This window comes from Microcaecilia unicolor, chromosome 1, assembly GCF_901765095.1.
Source record: "Microcaecilia unicolor chromosome 1, aMicUni1.1, whole genome shotgun sequence".
In the NCBI taxonomy this organism is placed as follows: domain Eukaryota; kingdom Metazoa; phylum Chordata; class Amphibia; order Gymnophiona; family Siphonopidae; genus Microcaecilia; species Microcaecilia unicolor.
In genome coordinates, this window is record NC_044031.1 from 154376036 (window position 1) to 154391249 (window position 15214).

General features: G+C 39.9%; 1 protein-coding gene across 3 annotated transcripts in view; it reads right to left on the reverse strand.

The window, feature by feature from the left end:
* Positions 1–343: 343 nt before the first annotated feature.
* The window catches only part of SNX13 (sorting nexin 13), a 483917-nt gene continuing 469046 nt past the window's right edge, over positions 344–15214 (reverse strand). For all 3 annotated transcript variants that reach the window (XM_030201510.1, XM_030201500.1, XM_030201519.1), the window contains one exon: positions 344–2490. In XM_030201510.1, coding sequence (XP_030057370.1) covers positions 2243–2490 — 248 coding nt within the window. In that variant the 3' untranslated portion in view covers positions 344–2242. The remainder of the gene's footprint in view (positions 2491–15214) is intronic.

A 15214-nucleotide genomic window follows, 5' to 3' on the forward strand; every position in this document is an offset into this window, starting at 1 on the left:
ATTGCTGGGACTTCTCCCTAACTAGGATTCTTAAAGTAGGATGAAATACTAGCCTTTCTACTCAAGTCATTGACCATCTGCCCCTATTCTGATGCTGTAGCAAATATATTAAAACTAAATGACACACATATAACTAATGCAAATATAACTGTCCACCAAATGTTTGATGTGCATATGAAGAAACTAAAATAAAAAACAAATAACAGTAATTATAATAATTCTTTAACAAAGCAGAAGAAAATCTTTTTGTTAATACTTTATTAGTATAATAAATTTTGTCAGCTTTTCTGTTGGCCCCCCCCTCCCAAAAAAAAACTCAGATAAAATTGTGATTTTTTTTCAGTCTAATATAAATAACAATGACACTAGTAGTTTTTTTTTTTTTTTTAAAGAAAACTAAAGTGAGGAAAAATAAGGGCATAGACAAAATAAAAAAAACAAAACTGGGCAAACATTTGACACTCACTGTACAATGATAAGCACAATTCATTTTTGACAGATATATTCACTGAATGTGCTCTTTATATATTCCCCTACCATATGCAAACCATGCTCAGATGAGCAGAGTTCACTGATAACAAAGATGTATTTATTTTTTTACAAGGAGTGACAAAAGACTTTTAAAACAAGTCCTTAAATTAACAGATACAGCAACAACGGAATGTAAGTTGTTGGGAGAAGACAACAGATCATCCTATTAAAATTCTTTTATCTTACAATTATTCAAATATATAAGCATTTAAGTGAAATTATTGCACAAAATTAAAATTTAGATTTTTAGTATTTCTATTTTTTGCTTTTCTTTTAAATTTGGTACACATTCTTTTAGCATTTAAAATTAACTGCTGAACAGTTGCAAACACCAGTGGCACAAAGCTTGAGAAGTCAACTGAAATATTTAACTGTTTTCTTATTAAAATTAAGGCTAAAACAAGTGCATTTGTTGGATCAGAACAAATACCCAAAATGGCTGGAGTACTCCAAACAATGTAACTGTTTGTTGTTATACAGTCAATTTTGGGGGTTGTGCCACTGGGTAGGGGACCAATATACTGGCAGAACTGATCATTTAAGCAGTCAGTACGTTAAAAAAATGCTTTTCCCTCACCTCAGAATATATCATTTCACTCAAGCAAATAATTTATCTTGGATGGCTTCGTTCAAAAACAAAAATGTTAAAAGTCACATCAGGAATTAAAGATTCAATGATGTCTTCTTACATAATATGCGATTAGTGCATTCATTCAAAAGATAAGATATATGGTTTTATTAAACTTGAACAATGTGCCTGTGTTTTAACTCTTGACAAAGTAATTTAAAGATTATCTCTACAAGTTTAGCTTATTCGTGGTTTTCCTTAACATGTAATAAGCCTGTTTAGATAAAATCTTCTCTAGGTTGCACAGACTTAAATGCTGTCTTTCTGATTTCACAGTATAGTATAAACTGATGTGACTTGCAAATGATAAAACAGATTAAATCTGTAGTGACAACTGTTTTATATAGTTGTGTTCATCTGTCAGAGTTCACAAATCATTTCATTTAAATGAAACACAGGTCTTACTGTATTCCAAATTTTGCATACCCCCCCACCCAAATAAGAGGCAACCCGAACACAAATTTTACTCAGCCTTATTTTTCTCTTCATAAAGAAAAAGCCAGTTGAGAATGTGAACACCAAGCATTCCCAGTCTTCTATTAGTAACACCGGAAAATGTTCTTAGAATTAGTTGTTCCATGGATTCCTTTGCCAACTGCTGATCCAAAAATGTAAGGCAGTTCACTTAGCGTACAGAATTCATATCACCCCCTCAAACCTACATTGCACAATATCCCAGTGCCAGCACACACACTGTTACCTTAGTTGTGCTTAATTTTGCCCCCTGTTTCACTGCTGACAATGAAAACACAAGTGTCTTCTGATGTTTCAGCTAGAAACTGAAGGAACTGATATTATACTTTCATAATTCTTATAAGCTGGGCCGGCTTCTTCCGAGTCTTGCATGATGCACCAATCATTTATGATATACAAACCCATCCTGATAAAGGTTGTATTATGAGAATGAGAAGAGCTACAGATCTTATAGATGTGTTAAGAATCTCACATGTGATACTAGAAGACTGGTGCATAAACAACAGAATGTGCATTTGAAGTCTCAGAGGAACTGCCAAAGCCACTACATGGTAGTTCTTGACAAAAACTACACAAGTTTTTGTAGATGGAGCTGTCGAGTCTGGAATGTCACCTTTTCTGCAAAGAAGGTGTTTGAGAAGATTGCAGTCTTTGTTTGTATTTCTTCATTCGCTCTGATCTTGAGTGCAATTTACTGAAAAGCTCATGAAATTTGTACTGTGGAAATAAGGTTTCCAGGAAGCCCTCTAAAAAAACATACACCAGTCTCTTATTTAATTGATTGTGCTGAAACATTTCAAAGACTCGGAGAATGCCTTTTCGTGTTGTTTCAGCGCCAATGATGTGCTTCAGTTCATCTGTAGAAACAAAAAAAAATTGTACATGATATGGACAATATTCAAACAGTTTTTGATAAAAAAAATCACTTTTGCTTCATTTCTACATGAGTACATAAAAATAAAACCTGTCCTTTGCACAAGGAGTAGAAAGAAAAGTAAACCTGTTTCTTCCTACACAGTGATAAAACACAAATAACTGACAACCACAAAAAAAAGCATTGCTCACCTGTCACAGGTGATTTCTCTAGACAGCAGGATTGATCAGGTATACAAGTGGGTGATGCCATTTGATTGTGTCAGGACAGAATTGCTCGCCCAAAGCTCAGAACTTGTTACAGGTCTTATCATTTGTGGCCTTTCCCACATGCAGCAGTTTCCTCAGCTCCTCAATTAGATCCAAAGCTTAAGGAAATAGGCAACTCTTTGGAACGATTATGTGTTTGATCAATTCTGGTGTCTGTGGAAAACACAGGTGTGCAAAACTGCTTCTTCCATTAGCAAACATTGAGGTAGGTATACAAGTAGGTGACTAGTCCCAAGCTTAGGACTAGTTCAAACTCTGTACTTTTCAAATTTCAAGAGCAGCCTGCACTGACAAAATGCAAAAATTGCTAGCTCAAAGGGACAACTTGGCCAGAACTGCTTGACTAAAAACACTGTCTGCTACTGTAGCCTGGTCCTGGAACAAATGCAAAGGGTGGAGTGAAGATAATGTTGCCACTTTGCAGATGGTAAATAGTGATTGGTGCAGCAGTCCTAACCTGATGAGACTTCCTGTTGGAACTGAGAGGTGCACATAACTGTTTGTAACAGAACTGGATGCAAGGAGTTAGACAATTTGCTAGATTTCTTTTTGCAACTTGTGCACTAGTCCTGTTTGGATCAGTGTGCTGCTGCGGCTAGGAAAGCGAATAGAATGTTGGGTGTTATTAGGAAGGGTATGGAGTCCAGGTGTGCGGATGTTATAATGCCGTTGTATCGCTCCATGGTGCGACCGCACCTGGAGTATTGTGTTCAGTACTGGTCTCCGTATCTCAAAAAAGATATAGTAGAATTGGAAAAGGTACAGCGAAGGGCGACGAAAATGATAGTGGGGATGGGACGACTTTCCTATGAAGAGAGGCTGAGAAGGCTAGGGCTTTTCAGCTTGGAGAAGAGACGGCTGAGGGGAGATATGATAGAAGTGTATAAAATAATGAGTGGAATGGATCGGGTGGATGTGAAGCGACTGTTCACGCTATCCAAAAATACTAGGACTAGAGGGCATGAGTTGAAGCTACAGTGTGGTAAATTTAAAACGAATCGGAGAAAATTTTTCTTCACCCAACGTGTAATTAGACTCTGGAATTCGTTGCCGGAGAACGTGGTACGGGCGGTTAGCTTGACGGAGTTTAAAAAGGGGTTAGATAGATTCCTAAAGGACAAGTCCATAGACCGCTATTAAATGGACTTGGAAAAATTCCGCATTTTTAGGTATAACTTGTCTGGAATGTTTTTACGTTTGGGGAGCGTGCCAGGTGCCCTTGACCTGGATTGGCCACTGTCGGTGACAGGATGCTGGGCTAGATGGACCTTTGGTCTTTCCCAGTATGGCACTACTTATGTACTTATGTAAATAACTTTAGAGTTTCTGATCAAATCAGTTAAGATAGTATGGGAAAGCATGCTAATAGTCTAAAATGTGACTTCTTGTGTGGCCTTTTATGTTGTTCTGTAAAACAAAGGTAGAAGAACTATTTCTTCATTGATGTGGAACGGTGATGCCAACTTCGACAAGAACACAGGGTGGGTTTATAAGGAAACTGAGCATAGTGTGTATGGGTTACCAATGCTTGAAGCTCATTAATCCTTCTAGCCGAGGTTACTGTAATGAGAAAGCGAAGATACTTACATGTAAAGCATGTCTTCTCCGAGGACAGCAGGCTTCATATTCTCACAAGTAGGTGATGCCGATCCGCATCGCCCGGTCCGGCATTTTGCCAAAGTAAAAAGTAGAGCTTTTGTGTAGCACGAGCCATGCACCACCACGCATGCATGAGTGCCTTCCCGCCCGTTGCGCAAATGCGGTCTCCTCAGTTTTAATACTAAAGTAAAAAAATAAAATAAAATAACCAAGGAGACAACTCCAAAGGGAGGTGGGCAGGATTGTGAGAATATGAAGCTTGCTGTCCTTGGAGAATATCTACTACAGATCTTTGCTTTCTCCAAGGACAAGCAGGCTCCAATATTCTCAAAAGTAGGGAATCCCTAGCATCCAGGCTCACCAAAACAACAAACACTGGTTAATTGGGCATCGCAACGGTGAGGACATAATGAGACAGCATGGGCATAATTATACATATATAAGAAATCATATTAATTGTTAATTCTGTTTAAAAATCTGGGGTTTAAAAGCTTGGTGTTTGAATTCAACTTTTTCACCCTGCAAGTGAAGGAATGCCAGCTGGATTTAATTACTTAGAAAGTCTAGCTTTGGCTAAGCTAAAGGTTAGAAAGGTCAGAGACAGAAACTTTCTTTGACCCCTTGTGAGTGATGGATTGCTAATGCTAGCACATATGTATACTATTATAAACAAGGCATGAGCCAGACATACTGTAGTTTAAAAGTAGGCTGAATGCTGTTTAAATAATACTAGATATTTTTGATATGTAGATTTTGTTATAAGGAATTCTGATTTTTGTTTATTTTAGAATATGTCTTATAAGGATGCTTATTTTAGAATATGTTTTATTCTGTGTAGAATGTTTGTTCAACTCTTTGCCTTACGTTCTGAGTAGGACTGCAGTGAAAAGGTCAGCATATGGTTTGACTTAGCCACAGTCCTAGCTAGTTCAGTGTGTGAAGCTAATAGGTGAAAGAGGTCAGAGAAGTCAACTCTCTTCTCCTTGATTGATTAGCTAAGTGTAGGAATGGTCCTGAAAGTAATAACAGACTATATTTGTATGCTATTAAGTAAGACTGGCCCTTGACCCCTTAATGAATGCCAGAGTTCAGTTAGCAGTTAGTATGAAGTTGACTAGGAATATGAGAATGTCCCTTAGCCCCTAAATGAACTCAGTTTAAGCTATAGCTGAGAAATTAATCATAATGAAAATGTAAGAGATGGGAGCCACAATGTCTAGTGTGAGAGGCCCCAGGTCATAGGTCAGTTTAGGATATGTCTGGAACCTATGTAACTGATATTTTGAACATATGTATAGAGATGATTGGTTGAGACAAGGCAATTAATCTATTCTTTACCATCTGGAAAGTAAGGGGGGCTAGAGAGGGGGATAGCACTGTATATAAGTGGGAGCAGAAGCAGCTTACGTCAGAAGGAACAGACAGAAGAGGGAGAGACAGCAGAAGAGAAGGAGCTGAGACAGAAGCCACAAAGACACAGAGAGCTGAGAAAGAGAAGAAGAGACTTAATGCTGATGTCCTACTTTGTTTGCTGGCAAATAAAGAAGATTTCTCCCTCATTCTGGTGTGTGCTGTTTGACTCCTGAAGTACCACAGATTCTGCTAACAATAGGGGTAATTCATGCATCAATTCCTGCAACAATAATACAGATTAACCTGAAACTATATACAAACTGAGTAAGAGTGCAGCCTGGAACAGAATAAAATGGGACTAGGAGGGTGGAGTTAGATTCTAGACCCCAAACAGATTCTGCAACACTGATTGCCCACACCGACTGCTGCATCGGGTATCCTGCTCAGGCAGTAGTGTGATGTGAATGTGTGGTCTTGCGAATTTCTTCAATAGAGGCTGACCTCAAGTGGGCTATTGACGCAACCATGGCTCTGACATTATGAGCGTGACATGATCAAAGAAATAAAAAGTTGGGTGGACTGTCTGTGGGGCCTGGTCTACTACATGTAGTAGGCCAATGCTCTCTTGCAATCCAAGGTATGCAAGGTGCTTTTTCCAGGATGGGCACGAGGTTGGGGAAAGAATATCAGCAAGACAATCGACCGGTTCAGATGGAACTCCAGCACCACTTTCAGCAGGAATTTAGAGTGCATGCGGAGGACTACTCTGTTATGATGAAACTTAATATAAGGGGCATCCACCACTAAGGCCTGAAGCTTACTGACTCTACGAGCTGAAGTAACAGCCACCAACAAAATGACCTTCCAGGTGAAGTACTTCAGATGGCAGGAATTCAGTAGCTCAAAAGGAGCTTCCATCAGCTGAGTGAGAACGACACTGAAATCCTATGACACAAGTGGAGGTTTGACAGGGGGCTTTGACAAAAGCAAACCTCTCACAAAGCGGACTAGAGGGTGTCCATAGATGGGCTTACCCTCTACACGGTGATAAGCGCTAACTGCACTAAGGTGAACTCTTACGGAGCTGATCTTAAGACCAGACTCTGAGAGGTGTAGAAGGTATTCAAGCAAGGTCTATGTAGGGCAAATAAGGGGATCTAGGGCCTCTCACACCAGACAGCAATCCTCCTCCATCTAAGAGTAGCACCTCTTAGTGGAATCTTTTCTGGACGCCAGCAAGACCTGGGAGACACCCTCCAAAAGACCCAAGAAAGTGAATTCTAGGCTCTCAACATCCAAGCTGTGAGAGCGAGATTGGAGGTTGGGATGTACGCAGTGGTGTGCTGGAGCAGGCTCTCACAGGCTCTCGAGAGCTGTTTGTTAAGTTTTTAAGAATTTTGGGAGCCGGTGCTCCATGGCTACTTTAACAAATGGATCCCAAAATGTGGGCTTGGGCCCCTCCTGAATTCTCTTTTACTTTGCTGGCGAGAGAGAGCCCCCTGTTAACAATTTACCAGCATACCCCTGGATGTACAAGTGATCACTCGTTCTGTGTGATGAGGGTCGGAAAACATGCCAATGTCCATGGTTCTTCAGAGGATAACTCCAGAAGAAGAGGGAACCATATCTGTCTCGGCCAGAACGGCGTGATCAGAATCATGGTTCCACAGTCTTGCTTGGGTTTCAATAATGTCTTTCCGACCGGAGTCAAGGTCTAAAAAAACAGCCTTATGACATTGAAAAGAATGAAAACTTAAACCCGGGCAAAAGCAACTAAGAAATAAAGGACATGTTTTAAGGAAGAAAATTAAAAAAACCACAATAAAAATGGAGGAAAAAATTGAGGGAAAAAAAATCGCCGAAAGGCATGAAAAGCTCATTTGAACTGGGCGAGTATGGAGAGGTTGAAAAAAATGCACCTTCTAATGTAGAAAAAAGAGAACTAAGGACACTGCGTTTGCACGACGGGTGGGAAGGCACTCACGCATGTGCAGTGGGGCAAGGCTCGCGCTCCACAAAAGCTCTACTTTTTAGTTTGGCAAAATGCTGGACTGGGCGACGTGGATCGGCATTGTGGATCGGAGTCACCCACTTGTGAGAATATTGGAGCCTGATTGTCCTCGAAGAAAGAACATTTCCACATGAACTCCAAGGAGGACTACCATGGCTCAAAATGCTGCTTCATTAATGAAGTTAGCACAAAGTCTTAAGGAACACAGGGGCTTCTAGAGTATTTATTTGATGTGGAAAAATCATTCATGAAATGTGAGATATTCTAGTAGGAAATTGAAAGGTTATCTATTGGAGCATAGCAGGCTGAGAAAATGCTGATGTGTTCTCTGATGGAGGATGCTTGGGCGCTTTACTGATACAAAGGTTCAATGAAAAGTAATGCCGCCACAAAATGAAGATATTATAATGAATAAAAAATGAAAATAATGCTTGAAACTTACTCTTTTATAACATGCATTTACTTTTCTATATAGTCGCCACCATTCACCACAAATTACTGCCAACTACAAGTTTTTGAAAGCTGTCATGACAGACATGCATATCTTGTCTCTTCAACCAGTTGCTTACAGTCCTTTCCATCTCTTCCTTTGAGTTGAACAGACTCCCCAAAGCTATTCCTTCAATTTTAGAAAAGGATGGAAATCACACAGTGCTAAGCCTGGGCTGTTTGGTGGATGGGATAAGACTTGAGACCCATCTTCTCAATTATCTCTGTAGTTTTCGTTCTGTGCGAGGTCTAGCATTGTCATGTTGTAATAAAATTTCCTTCTTGTGCTTCCAAACTTTCTCAAACATTCTTTCAAAGTTTTCAAGGTTGCATGTAACACTGAGTGATCTCCTGTATGTTCTTTATGAGTTCATCAACCTTTCTTGTGCAAGACTCATCCGTTGCTGTCATGGGTTATCCATGTTATTTTTGATCACACAAATCAGCTGTTCCCAGCTCACAATCTTTACATTTTTTGACACTGCGATGCACAGTACTCACATCATCCCAACAACTTACATGCTGTGGTGAATTTCATCTAGAGGGACTCCTACAATAGTCAGACATTCTATCACGGCATATTGCTTAAATTTCACCAACTGCTCACTGCATACTTCCATTTCACATTCAATAGCAAAAACAGCCTGTTCATACAGACATCTCACCAACAGAGGTGAGGTGAAGTGAATGAAGTGATTTCACAAGTGAACAAATGTAGTGCATCAGTGCTGCCATCTGTTGATGAAAGCATTATTCTTCATTTAACCTTCACATAAATGACAAATACTGCAGGATAGTAGCGCTTGGCCTCTGCTGGAATCTGTGAAGGGTTCTTGCAGTGTCAGGGACTGGCAGGTTTGCACATAGGAAGGACAAGGTCTATAGAACTGAGAATACCTCTGGGGCAAGACATTCTGGGGATGGAAGAATGGAGCAAGAGTGTGGAAGTCTGGCATTTTCACTGGTGGTGAAAAGGTCAATCTGAGGTCCCAATTATTGAAAATGGAGTTGAGAACCAGTACCCACAGACCACATATGGGTTGAAGGACCCAGCTGAGTGTGTCAGCTATCTGGGCTTGCCTTCCCCAGATGTAAGCTGTGATTGTGTACATGGTTGACTACAGCAAAATCACAAAGTTTTGGTCCCTCCCAGTAAACAGGCAAAGAAGCTTGTCCCTCCTTGCTTGCTGATATAAACCTTTACCACTAGGATGTCCATGTTTATCAACAGCATTGAATCTTGAAAAATGTGGAAAGGTTCTCAGTAGTAAACTGCACTGATCTCCAAGAGACTTCTCTGATCTCATCCATCTTCATTGGGAGTGATGTGACTTTCCCAGCCTAGATTCAATGCACCTGTAATCTAGACCTACTGTTATGGCCTCTGCATAAAAGGTTGGCTCTGGAGGTCCACCACTGCATCACCCAAAATTGGGGTGGTGAGTAAAAAAAAAAGCTGACAAGTGAGGCTATCATTGATTCCACTAGAACCTGAGGTCCCACCTAGGATGCCTCATTTTTAGAGGGGCCAAAGACATAACATGGACAGCTACAGCCAAGCGATCCAACATTTGAAGATAAGTCCTGGCTATAACCTTTGGTGCCATTTGTATGGTATGAACACTGGAGACATGGGCCTGTACTCTGTCTTCTAGCAGGAAGGCCAGCAATTGAATCAAGTATAAGGTCATGCTTCTAGAGAAAATGGTGTACACTGGGTGCAAAAATGACTTTTGAAATTGATCAGAAAACCCAGAGACGGGATTTTTTTAGAAACTAAGCAACATTCTGGGAAGGGGGAACGTATTCTGGAAATACAGGTTCCAGCTTAACTAAAATGGAACCAGACTGCTGGTATCAACACTCAAAAAAAAAAAAAAAAGAGAAAGAGCAGCTTTTAAATGATAACCTGGGGGAAAGCTGACAGTTCAACAACACATAATTCAGAATGAGGAATCTGAAGGATATCATGAAAACAGGGAAGTTAGGGCATCTCACTAGAGGGGTTGCAATAAAGGCAAAAGTAGACCACGCAGGTGCCTTCAGATAAAGAGTACACACTCTAGACAATTTGTAAATTATCACTATCAACTGCTAAGCAAGTTGTTAGTAGAAACAAAAAAACACTGGCATTCTGAGACATGGTGAAAGAATAATAACCAATAGGACAATGTCACACCAGGGTACAAATTATATATATATATATATATATATATATTTTTTTTTTTTGTTACATTTGTACTCCGCACTTTCCCACTCATGGCAGGCTCAATGTGGCTTACATGGGGCAATGGAGGGTTAAGTGACTTGCCCAGAGTCACAAGGAGCTGCCTGTGCCTGAAGTGGAAATCAAACTCAGTTCCTCAGTACCCCAGGACCAAAGTCCACCACCCTAACCACTAGGCCACTCCTCCACTCCATTTGATAGGGTGAATCAAATTGGTGTATGGGTAGCAGAATATTTTAAAAATGGCTTTGAGATAAACAGAATAGCAGGAAACACAATACACCTTGGAATCCCTATGAATAACATTTCTATATGAGAAAAGGGAAAAATATACTGTTGTCTGGTTGGAATGGACATACGGAAGTTGAAATGTTAGCAGAAATTAGGGAATCTAACAAATTGGGGGAAACAATAATTTAACTATCATTTTATTGACTAGATGAACCAGATGGAGCAGGAGTAGACAAGAAGGGGTGCAATTCTAAATCTAGTCTTTAGTGAAATACAAGATTTGGTGCAAGAGGTAACAGTATTGAGGCTACTTGGCAACAGTGATCATAACATGATCAAATTTAATTTAATAACAAGTGAGTACATTCAGGAAATCTACTGAGTTAGCATTTAACTTTCAAAAGGGATATTATGATCAAACGAAGAAAATGGTAAACAAAACAAAACAAAAAACAACCAGAGGAGAAGTAGCAAAAGTTAAAAGGTTACATCAGGAGTGAAAATTGCTCAAAAATACCATTCTGGAAGCCTAGACCAGATATATTCCATGTATTAAGAAAGGCGGAAATAAGGCCAAATGACAGCTAGCATGGTTAAAAAATGAGGTGGAAACTATTATAGTTAAAAGAATATCCATCAGAAAATAGAAAAAGGATCCAAAAGAAGATAACAGAAAATAGCCAAGGATGGCCAAGTTAAATGTAATGCACTATTAAGGAAGGCAAAAAGATAATTTGAAAAGAAGCTTGCCATAGAAGCAAAAATGCATAATAAACCTTTTTAAGGTACATCTGAAGAAAGTGGTAAGAGAATCACAGCTGGATAATTAGATGACTGAGGGGTAAAGGGGCATTCAACAATAATTAGATGACTGAGGGGTAAAGGGGCATTCAACAATACCAAGGCCATAGTGGAGACACTAAGGACCTATTTTATCAAGCTGCGTAGCACCTTCCGGTGTGGTAATCCCGACAAAGTCCACTCACTTTGAATGGGCTTCGTCAGCACTGCCACACAGAAACTGTTAGCTTGGCTTGATAAAAGAGGCTCTAAATGAATTTTTTGCTTTGGTTCTCATTGAGGAACAGATATCCATTCTGTCACTTAACGGTTGTGAGACAGAGGAACTGAAACAAATCTCTGTGAACCTGGAAGATGTAGAAGGGCAAACTGAACCATGGCAAACACTCAAGAATACTGACAAAACTAAAAATACTTGCAGATAAAGAAACATAACATAGTAACATAGTAGATGACGGCAGAGAAAGACCTGTACGGTCCATCCAGTCTGCCCAACAAGATAAACTCATATGTGCTACTTTATGTTTATACCTGACTTTGATTTGTATCTCACTATATTAAACTTGGGTTCAAAATAATTTATCTTTTTTTATTTTTATGTATGCACTTAAAAAAAAAAAAAAGGGAGCAGTTATTTTGATGGCAAGATTGGAATGGATGAATGATATGTGATTTTAATGAAGCACAAGCACGAACACAATATACCCCAAGGGAAGTGAAATAATTATGTGAATATGGGTGTATATCGCATTGTGGGTTGGTTTATGTAAGATATGTGGGGGAAGTGAGATCAGGGTGTCATGAATTAACATTTACCTCCTTTAGGTTCAAACAAATGTTGAATGGTATGTTTTATTATCCATGTATTAGATGGTAATAAGGAAAGCACCATAATTTATGGGTGGAGGTTTGAGCTCAAGTCTAGCAATATTTAATGTGAGTAGTTTATGACTTATACATATGTATTATAAATATACGCATACATCGGTGATTAAGATCTACTTGGGCTCAGCTGTATGTACATACACAAATATTAGGAGGTGGAACATCATATGTGCAATGATGGTTCCATTGTGACACCACCACATATTCCTCTTGGGGATATAATGGGTGTAAACGGTATGGTCTGAGCACATTTAAAATAATTTAAAACACTTTATAGTATTTTTTTTTTTTTTTAAGTGCATACATAAAAATAAAAAAAGATAAATTATTTTGAACCCAAGTTTAATATAGTGAGTTTAAGGTTTAACTTGATTTGTGGATTTGTTCTTCCTGATTTTTTGTGATTTGATTTGTATCTGCCATTTTCAGGGCACAGACCATAGAAGTCTGCCCAGGACCATCCCCGCCGCCCACCACCGGCTCTGCCACCCAATCTCTGCTAAGCTTCTGAGGATCCATTCCTTCTGAACAAGGTTCTTTTATGTTTATCCAACACATTTTTGAATTCCATTACTGTTTTCATCTCCACCACCTCCCGCGGGAGGGCATTCCAAGTATCCACCACTCTCTCTCCGTGAAAAAATACTTCTTGACATTTTTCTTGAGTCTGCCCCTCTTCAATCTCATTTCATGTCCTCTAATTCTACCGCCTTCCCATCTACGGAAAAGGTTCATTTGCGGATTAATACCTTTCAAATATTTGAACGTCTGTATCGTATCACCCCTGTTTCTCCTTTCCTCCAGAGTATACGTGTTCAGGTCAGCAAGTCTCTCCTCATACGTCTTGTAACGCAAATCCCATACCATTTTTGTAGCTTTTCTTTGCACCATTTCAATTCTTTTTACATCCTTAGCAAGATACGGCCTCCAAAACTGAACACAATACTCTAGGTGGGGCCTAACCAACGACTTATACAGGGGCATCAACACTTCCTTTATCTGCTGGTCACAGCTCTCTTTATACAGCCTAGCAACCTTCTAGCTACGGCCACTGCCTTGACACACTGTTTCGTCGCCTTCAGATCCTCAGATACTATCACCCCAATATCCCTCTCCCCGTCTGTACATATCAGACTCTCACCTCATAACACATATGTCTCCTGTGGATTTCTACTCCCTAAGTGCATCACTTTGCATTTCTTCGCATTGAATTTTAATTGCCAAACCTTAGACCATTCTTCTAGCTTCTGCAGATCCTTTTTCATGTTTTTCACTCCCTCCTGGGTGTCCACTCTGTTATAAATCTTAGTATCATCCGCAAAAAAACAAACTTTACCTTCTAACCCTTCGGCAATGTCACTCACAAATATATTGAAAAGAATCGGCCCCAGCATCGATCCCTGAGGCACTCCATTGCTCATCTTTCCCTTATCCGAGCGAATTCCATTAACCACCACCCTCTGGCGTCTGCCCGTTAACCAGTTCCTAATCCAGTTCACCATGTCGGGTCCTATCTTCAGCCTGTCAAGATTATTCAAGAGCCTCCTGTGAAGAACCGTGTCAAACGCACGTCCATGATTCAATTCTCCGGTCACCCAGTCAAAGTATTTGGCACGATTTACCTTTGGTGAAACCATGTTGTCTCGGATCTTGAAACTTATTGGCTTCCAGGAAATTCACTATCCTTTCCTTCGGCAACGCTTCCATTACTTTTCCAATAACCAAAGTGAGGCTTACCGGCCTGTAGTTTCCAGCTTCTTCCCTATCACCACTTTTGTGAAAAGGGACCACATCCACTGTTCTCCAATCCCATGGAACCTCTCCCATCTCCAAGGATTTATTAAACAAATCTTTAAGAGGACTCGCCAGAAGCTCTCTGAGCTCCCTCAATATCCTGGGGTGGATCCCGTCTGGTCCCATGGCTTTGTCCACCTTTAGATTTTCAAGTTGTTCATACACACTCTCTTCCGTGAACGGTGCTATATCCACTCCATTCTCATATATACTTTTGCCAGTCAATCGTGGTCCTTCTCCAGGATTTTCTTCTGTGAAAACAGAACAAAAGTATCTATTTAGCAAATTTGCTTTTTCTTCATCATTATCCATATAGCGGTTCGCAGCATCTTTCAATCTCACAATTCCCTTTTTGGTGTTCCTCCTTTCACTAATATACAATTTTTGTCACCCCTCCTTACATTTCTAGCCATTTGTTCTTCCGCTTTCGCCAGACGTATCTCTCTCTTGGCTTCTTTCAGTTTCATCCGGTATTCCTCTCCGTATTCCTCTTCTTGAGTTTTTCTGTATTTCAGGAATACCAACTCTTTAGCCTTTATTTTCTCAGCCACTTGCTTGGAGAACCATATCAGTTTCCTTTTTCTCTTGCTTTTATTTACTCTCCTTACATAAAGGTTTGTGGCCATATTTATAGCTTCTTTCAGCCTGGACCACTGTCATTCCACTTCTCAGAGCACTTTGAAAAGCATCCATGATCTCTCTACTTCTTTCCGATTTCGCAGATGGAACCTTCTAATCTACATCCGGCAGATTGAAATCTCCCAGCAACAGCACCTCTCTCTTCTTTCCCAGCTTTTGTATATCTGCGATCAGATCTTTATCTAGTTCCTCCAATTGTGTCGGAGGTCTGTAGACAACACCCACATAGACAGAGGCTCTATCATCTCTTTTTAAGGTGATCCATATCGCTTCGTCCTTTCCCCAGGTCCCTGTCATTTCAGTTGCTGTGATATCATTTCTCACATACAGAGCTACTCCTCCACCTTTACGACCATCTCTATCATTCCTAAATAGACTATAGCCTGGTATGTTTGCATCCCATTCATGG